Source organism: Toxorhynchites rutilus, chromosome 3 (genome assembly GCF_029784135.1).
Source record: "Toxorhynchites rutilus septentrionalis strain SRP chromosome 3, ASM2978413v1, whole genome shotgun sequence".
Lineage (NCBI taxonomy): Eukaryota > Metazoa > Arthropoda > Insecta > Diptera > Culicidae > Toxorhynchites > Toxorhynchites rutilus.
The window spans coordinates 72,915,006-72,929,702 of record NC_073746.1 but is presented as its reverse complement, the minus strand read 5'-3'; the positions used below and the strand labels follow the sequence as shown (position 1 = coordinate 72,929,702).

At 43.5% G+C, this 14,697-nt stretch overlaps 1 protein-coding gene across 7 annotated transcripts in view; it reads left to right on the top strand.

The window, feature by feature from the left end:
- Nucleotides 1–14,697, top strand: part of LOC129776352 (calcitonin gene-related peptide type 1 receptor) — a 180,439-nt gene that overhangs the window by 142,650 nt on the left and 23,092 nt on the right. For all 7 annotated transcript variants that reach the window (XM_055781941.1, XM_055781944.1, XM_055781943.1 and 4 more), the window contains 6 exons: nt 2,132–2,478; nt 12,172–12,282; nt 12,375–12,481; nt 12,645–12,736; nt 13,268–13,394; nt 13,663–13,889. In XM_055781941.1, the coding sequence (XP_055637916.1) occupies nt 2,367–2,478; nt 12,172–12,282; nt 12,375–12,481; nt 12,645–12,736; nt 13,268–13,394; nt 13,663–13,889 (776 nt within the window). In that variant the 5' untranslated portion in view covers nt 2,132–2,366. The remainder of the gene's footprint in view (nt 1–2,131; nt 2,479–12,171; nt 12,283–12,374; nt 12,482–12,644; nt 12,737–13,267; nt 13,395–13,662; nt 13,890–14,697) is intronic.

The window sequence follows — 14,697 nt, the reverse complement described above, 5'->3', positions numbered from 1 at the left end:
TTGTTTTATGGAATGGTTCCAATTTAGAAAACTTAGTACTCGTGGTTTTAAGAAAAACCATTTCGAACGCCCTCGATGCCGCCTTGTTCTGGTTTTGCCACCAAAGCAGATTGTATAAAGAACAAACTTTTTTCTTCCGCTACCTGCTGTCGTTTTACGATTGCGTTTGCCACTCGCTGCAACTGCCTGTTGTTGTCTTGATGTCCACCGAACCGAATGTGGTCTATTCTGAATGCGAGTTTTCTTATCGTCGCGAGCAGCTTTTCCCACTTCGGCGGCCGAAACTATATAACGCCGGCTAGGTGGACTGATGCACTGATAATAACGCGCTCGGCCTAGCTACCCTTGCGGGGAACTCCAGATGAACACGGTTCGAGCGGGATTTTGCCTTTCCCTTCACTTTTCCTCCTTTACCATGACCAGACATGGCTGCTTGGGTTGGTTTGTTGATGTGTTGTGATGCGAACCGATGTGGTGTACGGTTTGAATGAGAATGATCGTTACGGCAGCGGAGCGGGGATTTTTAAGCTGACTGGCTGGCTCGAGAATTACGCATGTGTGAGACTGCGACCAATGTTTCTTTATTTTTTTCCTTTTTCCTTTCCAATCGTGCTTCATTCTATTTCGCTGCTGCTCTGGTTGCCCGTTTTGGTCGGTACGATTTGAGTAGCACAAAATGGACCAATCAAAAACGGGCACATAGTGCATTTTGACAATGCTTGATATTTCACAATTATTCAATTATTTATCTCAAGAAAAATGAAATGTTATTCGTTATGATAGATGCGTAGATATATTTCCTATCAATTGATGCAAAAACCTTTGCGATCTATTGAGAAATGCTCAAGTTATAAGCGTTTCAAATCTTGTATTTTTTCCTTCTTGTTCAGTGCCTAGATTTCCATTTCACCCCCTATATCTTCCGGTTAGACGTAGTCCTACATCAATTAAGAAAAAAAATCGTCTAATTCTTTTTCGAATATTTCGAATATGCAAAGTTGCTTAATGACCCATGTATTTATACCTACAACGTTTCATTACTATCAGAGATGGTGCTGCCAACGGCTGGTCGAGTTGGCATGAAATTCGTCAGTACCCTTCCGATTTTGACAACATGTTCAAACTTTTATTAGGAAAATAGATAGAACATCATACTAGGAATAAACAAGCAATGGAAAACACAACATATATACCCTTCAAGAATTTCGTAACAACTTGGATTCCAGCTGGCCGCCCCAAGATCAGAAAAAGGTTAAAAAACTAGACAATTTTCGTCGTGAAATGCAACCAATTGCATCCGAATAAGTATACTTTTTTTGAAAAGCTACGACATTTTGATTACTGATAAAAACATGCTGGTGCCATTCTTTCTGTCTATCCTCTGTGCATTATATTGTCAATATTTCAAATTTCTGATTTTACGCTTCTTCCATCAACTTTAACGAAATATTCAAATCCGAATAGAAATGAAATTCCTTCGTTAAGACGGAAACCTTCCTGCCGGAATTTCATTCAAAATGCCACGAGCCATTTTACTACCCACGGTTGTGCTTATCCGGAGACTAAGAATCGCTCCAATCTAATATCACGGTATCAGTGCGATCAAAGAGAAGGATAAGGCGGATTTTGTTGCTTTATAAACACTCTGCGGACCATAAATAGACAACATTATTCTTCTTATCAATTCTGGTCAGAGAGAGAAAGCGAACAGAGGTCGTTAGCGTTCGCCAGCGGGATAACACTCTCATAGCTTGATATCGGTGGCATTCTTCCGTTTCCTTTAGTGCAATTTTGACCGAGATGATTAGCATGTTCTTTTCTGAGCGGTTAGCAGCTCAGTGAAAAAGTGATTCAGCGAGTCCGGCAAATTGAAAACGATGCTTCTCGGTTTTCACAGTTGGATTTTTCCAGTCTGTCAGATCTCTTCATTACGAAACTGCACCGTTTCTTTTTTCCATGGATTTTTGCCAGCGTTGCAATGAACGCTTATGACTTGTGAATACTAAACATAATTTATTAGAAAAAGAATCAACGAGAGTGTGAAGTGTAGCTTGGAAGATTTACTTCCGCATCATAATTGCTGTCTGTTTTCATTTTCATAATTCCGGATTCTTTTCCTGCTTTTTCACAGTTCTCCGCACTGACGGATACAATGCCCTCATTCGAAAGCAGCGAATCACGTCTCGGGTTACGAAAATCGTATCACCATCGCACCATCAGCCACATCCTAAATGTTAAGCTACTTTCGTACAAAAAAGCATGAATTGCGAATAAAAACACATTCAACGCGAGGAAACGATTAGGATCGAAATAGGAAGTAGCCGCAAAGTGTGGGATCCTGTCCCAACTGTATAGAATAGCTCAAGATGACGTCCTCGACCACTACGACCGATGCGACAGTGGACTTTTTCGCTCAAAGACAGCTCGAATGTTTGGAAACGCTCAACGAAACAACGGTCGAGTCCTCGCCTCGTTCCGGTAAGTATTTAACAACATTACTTTCCACACAGTTGGAATCCGCCAACGATTGTATAAGTTCTCGCAGGCACTGGTCTGCTGAGAATGGGAATGAGAATGAAGAAATGCAAGGCAAATAGGGAGCTATGTAATAGTAAACTCAATTTACAATTCATACCAGAGGACTGTTGACCGAGAAAAGTGGTACCAATGTGTATCAACCTTGTTGTCAACAACCGTATGCATTTCTATGTTAGTTTCCCGACCTTTTAAAGATTCACGCAGGGTGTGGAGAAGGACTATTCATAATTCATTAACTTCTCTGAAGTAAACATTACACATTCAAACGCTCTTACTGTATACTAGTTCAAATTTTCATGATTTCATGATCGTTCAGCCAGAAATGCGCCTTATCTGTTAACACGAATCTTGCTGCTTGGGGCAGTCTCGGTTCCCTCAACATGTTTACACGTATTTTCAAGCATTAGATGATGCTGTCTATTCATATTGTTGATTGGAATGAAAATCAGAATACAGATCATCAGTTAAACGGCAAACAAATCGGCAAAAACGAGTTAATATGTTTTAACTGAGTACATCACATCACTAATTGAATGTAATCAGAGGAGTTATGTTAGGAATAAGTAAGTAATAATACGTTGAGACGGCGAAGTTTACCATCTACACCTCCACATAGATATCCACTTCCCATCTTCAGTAAACAACCTTGTCGAGTAAAAATTTGCTCCGCGCAGTTACTTTTTTTATGCCGAAAAGGAAATGTCTTCAGCCAACGCTATTTTGAGTGTACTACGTTTTTGTACCTATGAAAATTTAATGTATGGCTTTAGGTGAATAGGTCTATGATATTTAACTTTTTTTGACGAAGAACTACGTCTTTCAGGAAGGGTGCCAAATCAGAAAACAGGTCACGTTTTTATGAAATAAAGTTAACGTTAATAACTATTTTCACGATGAACGAATTCTCATGATTTGCATGCCAATCGAATCGGAAATTCTCTAAGATTTGTTTGATATGCTATACATTATTTTGCTCCCGTGGCCGAGTGGTTAGCGTCAAAACTAACATGCCGGGTGTTCGGGTTCGATTCCCGTTCTGGTCGGGGGAATTTTTCTTCAAAGAAATTTCCTCCGACTTGCACTGTGATCACGCGTATTCTAGAGGTTGCCACTCAGAATGCATTCAAGGCGTGTTATTTGGCATAGAAATCTCAACTAAGTACTAATAAAAATGACGCAAGTAATACTACGTTGAGACGGCGAAGTTCCTCTAGGAACGTTAGTACCATTGAAGAAGAAGCTATACATTACACTTAGTGCACTCGTGGCCGAGTGGTTAGCGTATCACATTATCATGCTGGGTGTTCGGGTTCGATTCCCGTTTTGGCCGGGGGATTTTTCGTCAGAGAAATTTCCTTCGACTTGCACTGTGGTCAGGCGTATTCTAGAGCTTGCCCCTCGGAATACATTCAAGGCGTGTTATTTGGCTTAAGAAATCTCAACTAAGTATTAATAAATGACGCTAGTTAATGCATACGTTGAGACGACAAAAGTTCCACGGGGAACGTTAACGCCATTCAAGAAGAAGCTATACATTACAATTCGCCAATCTCTAAACGGTTTAAATTCATGAAAACTAGAAGAACATCCTTTTTTTCCCATACATTTGCTCAGCCATTTGTGTGTTAAGCCCACCCGTATTTCGAATCCTTATAACTCGAACATTTCCTAACAGATCGGAAAGATGTTTGCATCAATTGAAAGGAAATATTTCTACGCGTTTATAACAACTAATATAATATTATTTTTCATGAGATGAACAATTGAATAACTGTAAAATTTCAAGCGTTATCTATACGCCCAAACTGTCAAGTTTTGATTGGTTAAATGTACGGTTTCCCCAACACAGACTTCTAAATCGATGTAACTGTGGAAATTCGCTCTACAAATATACGTGCAAGTCGGGGGTATTTTTGTTCCCAACGAGTTGTGTTTCCCTAACACGGGCTTAATATTAATGTACCTGGGGGAATCCGTTTTGACAATACATGCAAGTCGGGGGTATTTTTTGGTGTTTAGTACTTTTGTACTCGCTTGTCGTTGTGCAGACCGGAATATGTTCCCCTAAAACGTACTTTTAAACTGAGAAGCCTGGGAAAATCGTCATTTTAGATAATAGAGATGAATGAACTTTCGCGGTTCGAGAACTACGTAAACATGAAATATGCAATATTTCAGAGGGAAACATAAAATACAATGATCGTTTGACAATTCTTCCGTTCACATATTTTGGTAGTCCTAGGCATCATATCAAACGTAAAAGAACGTTCATCAAATTTATTTGTAACGAAGAACAACATCTATTAAAAAAATCGATGCATTCTAAAATAATATTCGAAGTGGTAAACAAGTGGATTGCATAATATAATAGCGTAGTTCTACGTCGAAAATATGCGCTCGTGTCCTAGATACAACCCGTTACAATTTTTTCATTTTGTGACGTGAGAACGTTTGTTGATCCTGTTTTTCGCGCAGAGTTCCTTGCAACTTTTGACGTAGGATTACGTCTTTCGGGAACATATCGGGGTACAAATTGAAAATCGAAAATCGAACACATCGTGAAAATTGTCCAATTTCAAACGCTTATTGCTCAGTCGTTTCATGATGGATTGATTAAATTGTTGCGTCAATCGATTTCGGCGCTCCGTAGCAATTTTTTATATTGAATAAAATAATATATATCATGAAACTAACTAAATCGAACAATTGAAAAACCACAACCTCTATCTTGACGGAAATACCCACTTCTGATAGATCGAAGTTGTTTCCAATTCTTTTTTTCCCACCGAAATATGTTCAAGCTGCCTGGGGCAAATCGAAATTGCAAACGGAGACGAATGAATCGTGAGATTCAAAGTCTCCGTGAATAAAGAAAAAAAAAGAAGAAGAAGGACATTGCAAATACATGAAAATAGAGGGAGCTTTTGTTCCCACCGAAATGTGTTCCCTAACAGAGACATCAAAACCAAGGTGCCCGGGGGAAATCGGCATTGCAAGCATATGCAAGTCGGGAGAATTTTTATAGTATAAGTAAGGTGAGTGCTACGATTAATTCTAGCAAATAAAATTTCAATTCGGAACTTTAATGTTGGTTGCTTCGTGAAATTTCATATCAATGACCGATCGAGTATTGTGAGAAATTTTGCACAAGTGTAAGTGTAAAATTGTATATGGTAGCAGTTGTGTTAAAAATGACTTGAAATACGAAACGATTTATTTCAATTTTCTTAAATAAAAACCAAGGTGTGTTCCCGCTCGAGAACTGGTCGTTCGATTTAAGCTGTCTGTTTTGTTGTGTTCATTTTCAACTAAGGAAATTTCATACGGCGAGAAATTGGAAAAGTGAAGAAATATTCGAAAAAGTGATTTCTCATATGCTCTACATATAGTATTAGGCGTTGTTAGTTCAATTAAAACTCACATTGGGGTGAATAAAAGGTTGAATAAACACTCAGAAAATAAAAATTATAAAAGAAATTTACCTTTTTCATTTCAAATATGTATTCTCTATATTAAAGTAACGTGTTTTTACTGATGAGAAAAATTGATAATTGTGTTCGGTATTGATAATTATATTACATTTGTGAATTTCTATATTTCATCCACACATAACACAGGAGGCATCTCGTTTAGGGTCACAGAGGGCGGTTTTAATCATATCTCATTCCACTTCGGCATCTTCTATCTAATATGCACCATCCAACGAATGTTTACCACCCTTCTGTCATCATCACTGTCGTCATCACTTGGTAAACACCGGTGGGATGAACAAACAATACCCAACAGCCAAACAAAACAGGCCGCCAAATCATTGTCAAACAATTTAACGAAGTAATTCTTCAAACATATCCAAAATCAACAGATAGCCTAACGGAATCCTACGTCAACTATGCGGTCGTGTCTCGGACACAACCTTCCAGTGACTTTTGTGGGAAACTTTTTTTTTTTTTTTTTTGGCAGACTTATCTCACTTCTTAACTAGGCGAACCTAGCCAGAATTTTCACCTGCTCCCGGGCTTCTGAATGCCAAAGGGGGACTAGGCTCTGCGGAATGCACGTATCTGCATGCTCGTGCTGTTTTAGTCCTGACCGAGAAATTGTCGGACAATCGCGCAGGTGCTTAGAATGACCGACTTTTGGATGCCGGCCAATTCCTTCTCCATGTTCAACACCTTTAGCGCTTCCAGAAGTGTCTTCGGGACAATTCCAGTTCCAGAGAGAACGACTGGAACAATTCTTGGGACCTCCCTTAGCCCCCACAGTTCCTTGAGCTCCACGGCCAATGGTCGGTACTTGCAGATTTTGCGACCGTGGGTCTCCTCCAGATTCTGGTTCAGTGGAATAGCGACATCGATGATGGTGACTTTGCGGTCGCTCTTGTCGTAAACCATTATATCTGGACGGTTGTGGTGGATCGAGAGGTCGGTCAGAACAGTGCGATCCCAGTACAGCTTGAAACGGTCATTTTCCAGGACAGGTGCAGGCAGGTACCGGTAGTTTGGTACGTTGTCTTCCAGTAGAGCACATTGGAGCGCCAGTTGTCGATGAACAATACGGGCCACGTTGTTGTGGCGCTCGGTGTAGGCTGCGTTGGCCAAAACGGGACAGCCTCCCACAATGTGCTCTATGTTTTCACCTGGTTGATGGCACATCCGGCAAATGTCATCAACGTCTTGATGCCAGACGTACCGCCTGCAGTTTCTCGTCGGCATTATCCTGTCCTGGATGGCTATCATGTCGGCTTCTACTACTGAAGAGAGTTCACCACGCGTTAGCCACAGATTAGATGCGGCCTTGTCGACGTGTGGCCGGTCCAGTTGATGGGGGTGGGCACCATGCACTGCCTTCTGCTTCCAAGCTGCAATCTTCTCCTCCACTGTCTGCAGATTGCAGTTGAGTTGGTACTCCGCTTGCGCCAAGTGCAGAGCGCTGTATCCTCTGTCGGCGGCGCAGACAGCCCGGTATAGCGCGTTTTGGTTGGCGCGTTCTGCGAAGTACTCGCGCAGTTGTCGTACCTGGGCAACACACAGTGCAGATATGTCGACTATTCCAAGTCCCCCTTCTTTGCGTGGCAGTGAAACTCTCTCCAGTGCCGATTGAGGATGGTGCATTCCGGCCTCTTTAAATGCTTTCCTCATCCTCCTCTCAAGGTCCTCTAGGTCAGTTTTGCTCCATTTGACTACACCAAAACTGAAGGTCAGCAGGGGAACCGCGAATGTGTTGATCGCGCGTACCTTGTTCCCCTCGTTGAGGAAAGTCCTCAGGACACAGTTCACTCGACTCAAGAACTTGTCTCGCAGCTCCGTCTTGATGTCGGAGTGGCGAATCCCGGTGAGCTGTCGGAATCCAAGATATTTATAGGATTCGCCACGAACCATGTCTCTTATGAACTCGCCGTCATAGACCTCGTAACCTCCGGATTCGGTAAGCTGCCCTTTCAGCAGATGGACACAGCGGCACTTGTCAAGGCCGAACTCCATGCAGATGTCCCTGCTTATGTCTTCGACAACCCGGATAGCTACACCTAGACGCTGACGTGAATCAGCGTAGACCTTGAGATCATCCATGTAGAAGGTATGGGTCACTTCTTCGTGGGCGCCGTCGCCATACCTTATTTTATAGCCATGACCGTTTCTATTGAGCGTCCTACTGAGGGGGTTCAGTGCCAGACAAAACCAAAGCGGACTGAAAGAGTCGCCTTGGAATATCCCCCTCTTTATCTGCAGCGTTCTAGACTGCAACACATTTTCCCCATCACTGAGGTGCAGAGACGTACTCCACTGCCTCATCGCATGCTGCAGGAACCTAACGACGACGGGATCAATTTTGTAGAGCTCCAATACCCGGACGAGAAACGAGTGAGGTATGGAGTCATAAGCCTTCCTGTAATCGATGTAGGCCATACTTAGGTTCCGCTGGTTATATACCGCCTGGCCGGCTATGGCTGCGTCGATGATGGCCTGGTCTTTGCAGCCATGCGTATTTTTCCTGCATCCTTTCTGTTCTTCTGCGATGATGTGATGCTGTTCGCAGTGAGCAGAAACTTTGGCGGTAATTATGCTGCTCAGTATTTTGTACAGACTCGATAGGCACGTTATCGGTCTGTACTTTGATGGGTTCAATGTGTTGCTGTCTTTCGGGAGGAGGAAGGTGACGCCACGGGTGGCGAATTCAGGAAGGTTGTGTGGGTCACGTAGCACCTTGTTGAAGCACTCAGCTATCTTTGGATGTGCGACGGTTAGCTTCTTGTGCCAGAAGTTCTGAACACCATCGGGGCCCGGTGCTGCCCAGTTCCTCAGGTACCGCGAGGCTTCGCGGACATCGTTCTCTCCGACGATGATAGCTGGCATCTCTCCAATTTCACCACAACTCTCCTCCTCCCGTCTTAACCACATTTGCCCGTCGCGATGTTCTACTGGGGTCTCCCAAATACCAGCCCAGAAGTTCGTCACATCGCTAATATCTGGCAAACCTTCGCGGTAGTCGGGCTTCTCGTCGCTAATGTGGTCGTAGAACGCTTTCTCGTTATCTCTGAACATCCGATTTTGTTCCTGGCGCTTTGCAGAGTCAGAGTAACGTTTCAGCCGTTTTGTAAGGACGCTCAATTGCTGTACCAGTGTGTCGAGTTTTTCCGTCAGCTGGTGAGCTCCCAGCTGGCGAAGTTCAGTAGGCCGCACGATCACAGCAACTTGGCGACATAATTTCACCGATCTGCTGCCTCTTTTGTACGCCATCAGTCTTCCAATTGCGGCGCGCTTGTTTAGGATCCGTTGCTCCAATCTCCTTCGCCATGGAGGCTCACGCCTTTCACGGAGATGTTGGAGCAGTCCGCCTCTTGGCCTAATACGGTATCCTAAACTTTTGGCGGTCGCCACAGCAGCACAGTAAACTTTCAGTTGCAGCTCCTCCATGTTCTCAGCATCAACCAAGTGCAGCGGAAGAACGTGCTCGTTCATGAGCTTTACTGCACTTGTCAGCCTGCGGGAATGCTGCAACTTCGGGATCCTGGGGCGCGACAAAGGGTCCGTGTCGCGGAACTGTGAGATCGCCTCGTCGTAATGGAAGACCAGATCGCGTAGTAGTTGTTGATCTGGCTGTGGATCTTCCGGCTCAGGGGGTTGTTGTACTGTGGCCTCCACTGGTGCTGATTCGCGTGCCCCACTCGCGAATGAATTGCTCAGCCGTACTGAACTTCGTCTCGACACATCGCTTGCTCTGCTTGTTCTGGAGCTTAGTTCTCTATGCACCTGCTGCTTGATCTCGTCGACTTGCGTTTGGGAGAGCATATTGTTGCGTACAATCGCTCTACGCCTCGCGTTCATCGCGTTTTGGTCAAGCCTCCCGACGAACTCTGGATATGCTTCCTCGAACATTGCGAGCATTCGAGGGCGACCGCTCATGTCCGTCTCCAAAGCAGTGCAGATGTAATAGGCGCGGATCACGAATTCGTTCATTTCGTGTGTCCACATGATCCGTCGCCTAGTAGTACCCACAAGTGTGGACGACTGTCGTCTGACAGTCGCAACACGCCTCGTAGGCGCAGCGTTTCGTTGGTGATGTCGATGGCTGCTGTTTCCGTGTGGCGGTAGCTCTTCGGGTTGAACCCGGCTGGTGGCCCGCTCTTGCACCTCGCCCTCCAGCCGCTGGCCGCTCGCTCTTACTCCCGTTCCAGGACCAGTTCCAGTTCGGGGACCCTCCTCGGGCGATCGCATTCTAAGTATTCTTCGTGAACGTAGCTCCATTTTCTGGGTGTATCTCCTTTGCCCGGGAGACAGCGGGTTGGCAAGGCCTCCATGACCCGGGAGGCCTTCCCCGGGAGAGATATAGCGCTCTGACTCGCTCGCACCCCCTCACTTAGCCACTTTCGACACCCGTTCTCGGAGCCAAGATCAGGTGTGTGTTTCCAGTTCACGCCCGATCTAAAAATGTCGTCATATGATCTTCGTGGAGGCGTGAGATAGGAACATTTGAGACCAACAGGTAGGCTCCTACCCTAGTGTTGATCCCCATTTGAGAACCACTTTTTACTTCCTTACCCAGCCAGGGCTACAGGATCTTGTTAACTACGTACTGCCCGGCTTAGCTCACCTCGTGTTTTTTCGCGATTCTCAGGGTCGGCTTTGGCCCTCGGGAAGACTGTTTCGACCTGGTTTTAAGCGGACACAATAAGTTCTCTATGAAAAAATGGACTGGCTTTGGTGATAGATGTATAAGGAAAAGTTAGTTGTTCTTTCCAAATTTATATTTTTTCGATTTTTGGGGTTAGTATGATACCGTGATCGTTGGGGCCCTTCGCTTCGTCCTTCATGGTAGTTGTCGTTGCGTTTCTGTTCGTCGCTGCTGCTGGGAGGAGGGATGCTGTCAATCCTAACGGATGAACTCGTCGTCATCCGTTTGCAATCGCTTTGGTGGTGGTAGGTGGCCGGAGTTCCTATACAGAACCCACGAGCGAATGGTTTGGCTCTGGGTCCTGTTGAAGTGGCAGAATATGGTGTTTGCTCTCAACATCTTCACTAGATTCTACCAGTCACTCTCCTTCTACTTGTACGACTTTTTACTATGTCGCCTTTCAACCCACTATCTTTCCACAACTTATCTTTCTCAACAAATTTCTCTTCCAACTTTTCAATTTCCTTGTCGTTTCCTGGCTCCGGACTAAGTGACCGAGTCTATTCCACGTCTCCTTCCAAGTCACCCTTTCTCCTCCATTCCAGATCCTTTCCGCCTCCTATTTCCTCCCATTTCCTCCCATTCCTACCGGAAGGGCATCTGTCAAACATGACAGATGTCATTTTCGACTTATGGTAAGCCACGTCGGAGCGATGTAGGGTTAGTACGTTTACAAACATTTAATCTGGGTATTTACATTTAAAAATGACAATTATACCCAAAATGAAGTCGAACAAAAACATAAGTTTTCTTCTATGTGTAGATGGGTTCAAATTAAGAAGCGTTTTTGAATCGAAGTCCAACTTTTCACATGCTTCTGATTCCTGAAGTTGAGTCCCGAAATTTTGAACATAAGGTTCTGAAAATGTTTATTGTGTACATATACGTTGTTCTAGATGTTAACAATGTTTACGCAGTAGAAGAACTTGATTTTGATCTAAGTTGTTTTTGTCTTTAGAAGTAAAGGCGAATTCCGAAGTAAACGTTTTACTAAAAAAGGAAGAGAACATGGTCTGTTTAGATTTTAGTTTTTTTTTGCCATCAGCTGCGCGCGGGTTACATAATAAAGATTTTTTCGAGCCAGCTGCGGCTGCCTTGTATCGGAAATCATAGTCAGATAAAAAATGGCAAAAATGTATTTCTTATGATGTCGAATTGATGACAATTAACACCACTCATTTGTATTTCATTTGAATTTAACGTTCTATGGCTCTAAAATGTCCTGTACAATTGAATTACACATTAACACCTCTACATCCGCCATATCCGCTGGAAAACGGGCTCCGTTCAGTTGTCAGCAACTGCACGATACTAATTTGTTATTTCCCTAGAGCTGCTGCGCTGGCTTATGTTGGAACAATGTTGTGTACGACATAACAATTTTCAACGAACAAATACCATTCCATGCGCACCCGAAATGGTTGACCCCACCCGAATAATTGTAAATTTTTTTTTCATTTGCAGGACTCTTCTGTCGGGGGACGTGGGACGGCTGGTTATGCTGGCCGGACACCGCAGCCGGAACGTCTGCATACGCCCTCTGTCCGGAATTCATCTCAGGATTCGACCCAAAAAGTAAGCACTGTTTCGCGCGGCATACTGCCGGCCAGTCGTACTAATCAGAACAACCTTTCCGGTTTTATTTTTGTTTTCCACTGTACCCACAGGATTTGCACACAAAGTTTGTGACGAAAACGGCGATTGGTTCCGGCATCCGCTGACGAACAAAACTTGGTCCAATTACACAACCTGCATCAATTTTGATGATTTTGAGGTGGGTATGGTGGAGGAGTTTTCCGCGTGCATACTGACGTTCAGAAGAAAATGGGAAAAGTTTTCCGGCGTGATTTACATGGAAGTTGATTCTAATGCGAACTTTTCCTTCTCGGTATGAATTGGTTCTGCTGCTGCGGTGAAACTTGGTTGCATTGGTGCAGTGGCGACAGCAAGTCAGAACAATATACGAAACGGGATATTCCGTCTCACTGATTGCGCTTATCTTATCACTCGCTCTATTAAGCTACTTTAGGTAAGTTAATATTGACTTGGAGGGAACATAAAGATGAGTTATCTTTTCACCATCCATCTTGATCTAATTATTGACAATTTAAAATATATATCCATTCATCCCTCATAATCGATGTGAAATTCATCCTCGAAAGTATGCCTTGAAATTTTACCCTTTTTCACCCTTTGATATCCATATTTTTCCCATCATCCGCTCAATTCAAACTCGTTGTCGTGAAAAAATATTATCGTGCTTATCGTCAACAAGTGGGATCCTTTGCCCATAATTGCTACCGTATCGAAAAAGGGTCTCGGAAATGAATTTAACGAACGCAACCCTTGGCAGGGTCGGACGAAAAACATCCGGGGCGGTATTTTGAACCAGCTCGTTTCGGTCGTTAGAAAATCGCACGCTCTGCTACCAACCGAAAATATATATACATAACCTAACCCGTCATCACACCTCATGTTGTTTGTGTATTCGTTCCGATGATTATGATTTTGATTTAAACAGTAGCACTTTTTCACTCTACTCCCACTCACTTAATTAAAGGTCCCTCAAATGCGCACGGATAACGCTTCACATGAACCTGTTTGCGTCGTTCGCAGTGAACAACACCCTCTGGTTGTTGTGGTATCGGATGGTGCTGGCTGATCCGGAGGTGCTGCGGAATAATGGGGTAAGCGGAAACGCTCCTAATCGGTTGTGCTTGGAATGTTCATTTACCTTATAGTGTGCGTTTTCGCCGAAATATGATGCAAAAATCATAATGTAAATAATGAGCATCCCCAGCAGTTTGATCGCCCCACACTTGACTACCGGTTGAATTATAACTTAAACTTACACGCTCCAGCAGAGGTTGCGGCAGAGCTTAGCTTTTTGCCAGCCTTCTTCTGTAGCTATACATTAAAATTCACCCATCCATTTTAATCCTCTGCTCACCGCAGGCACCTTGCATTGGTTTGCACCTGGTGCTGCATTACTTTCTGCTCACAAACTACGCCTGGATGCTGTGCGAAGGGTTCTATCTCCATACGGTGCTCGTGTCGGCGTTCGTCTCGGAGAAAAAGCTGGTCAAGTGGCTGGTTGTGCTCGGCTGGACCGCCCCCGGGATTGTAATCATCGTGTATGGATTCTTGCGAGCCTACGTGAGCCGAGCGGAGGATACGATAGAGTGAGTACAACCGAGATTGACATTGCTTTTTCGTCTGCTCTAAGCGCTGTGATATCAAACGAGCTCGTAGGATCCACTGGTCAAACTTGAATCTTTTTCTTCGAATTAGGCAGATGTTTTTTGGTATTTTTTTATTTGTCTCAAATTTTACAGACGCATTCTTTATGACCAAAAAGGACAATTTGTATCATCGGTTTCCATTTTGACTCTAGTCTTACTGTTGGACGCGGGAGGATTTTCTAATTAAATGAACCAACTTTTTTCATATAGTGGGATGGTAAAAAAAAACCTACAAAGATTTTATTATAATCGCGTATTACATTTTCATAATAATCCTCACTGTGAGGCTCCTCCACGGTCTATTTTTCACCTTCTGCTTCTAATATTTAAACCTTTTGTTTCGAAGGATATATTTGATTTGAATTTCATGCTATAGATCCTACACATCAATCTCACCTTCAACTATCACGATGATAAAATAAATTTAAATAGAATTGATTTTACTTGATTCAATTTTCAACTCTTGATTTTATAATAGCGTATAGCGATTCAATTTATCCTTTCCTTTCAGTTCAATCTTATTTTCATCGATATCGAACCTTTTATCTCCTATTTCTATCTTCATCTCTGTTGTTTCTCTCTAGCATGATAATATATTTTCTTGCAGCATCTCGAGTCGTTGTTTTGGAGTAGAGCGCGCACGCAGATTGCGTAACACTTACTTTTGAGAAGGGACTAAGGAAAATGCTTGAAAATTTTCAAAAAAATATAACTCAGAAACGGTTGGCCCGCTTGATTTGGTGTCATC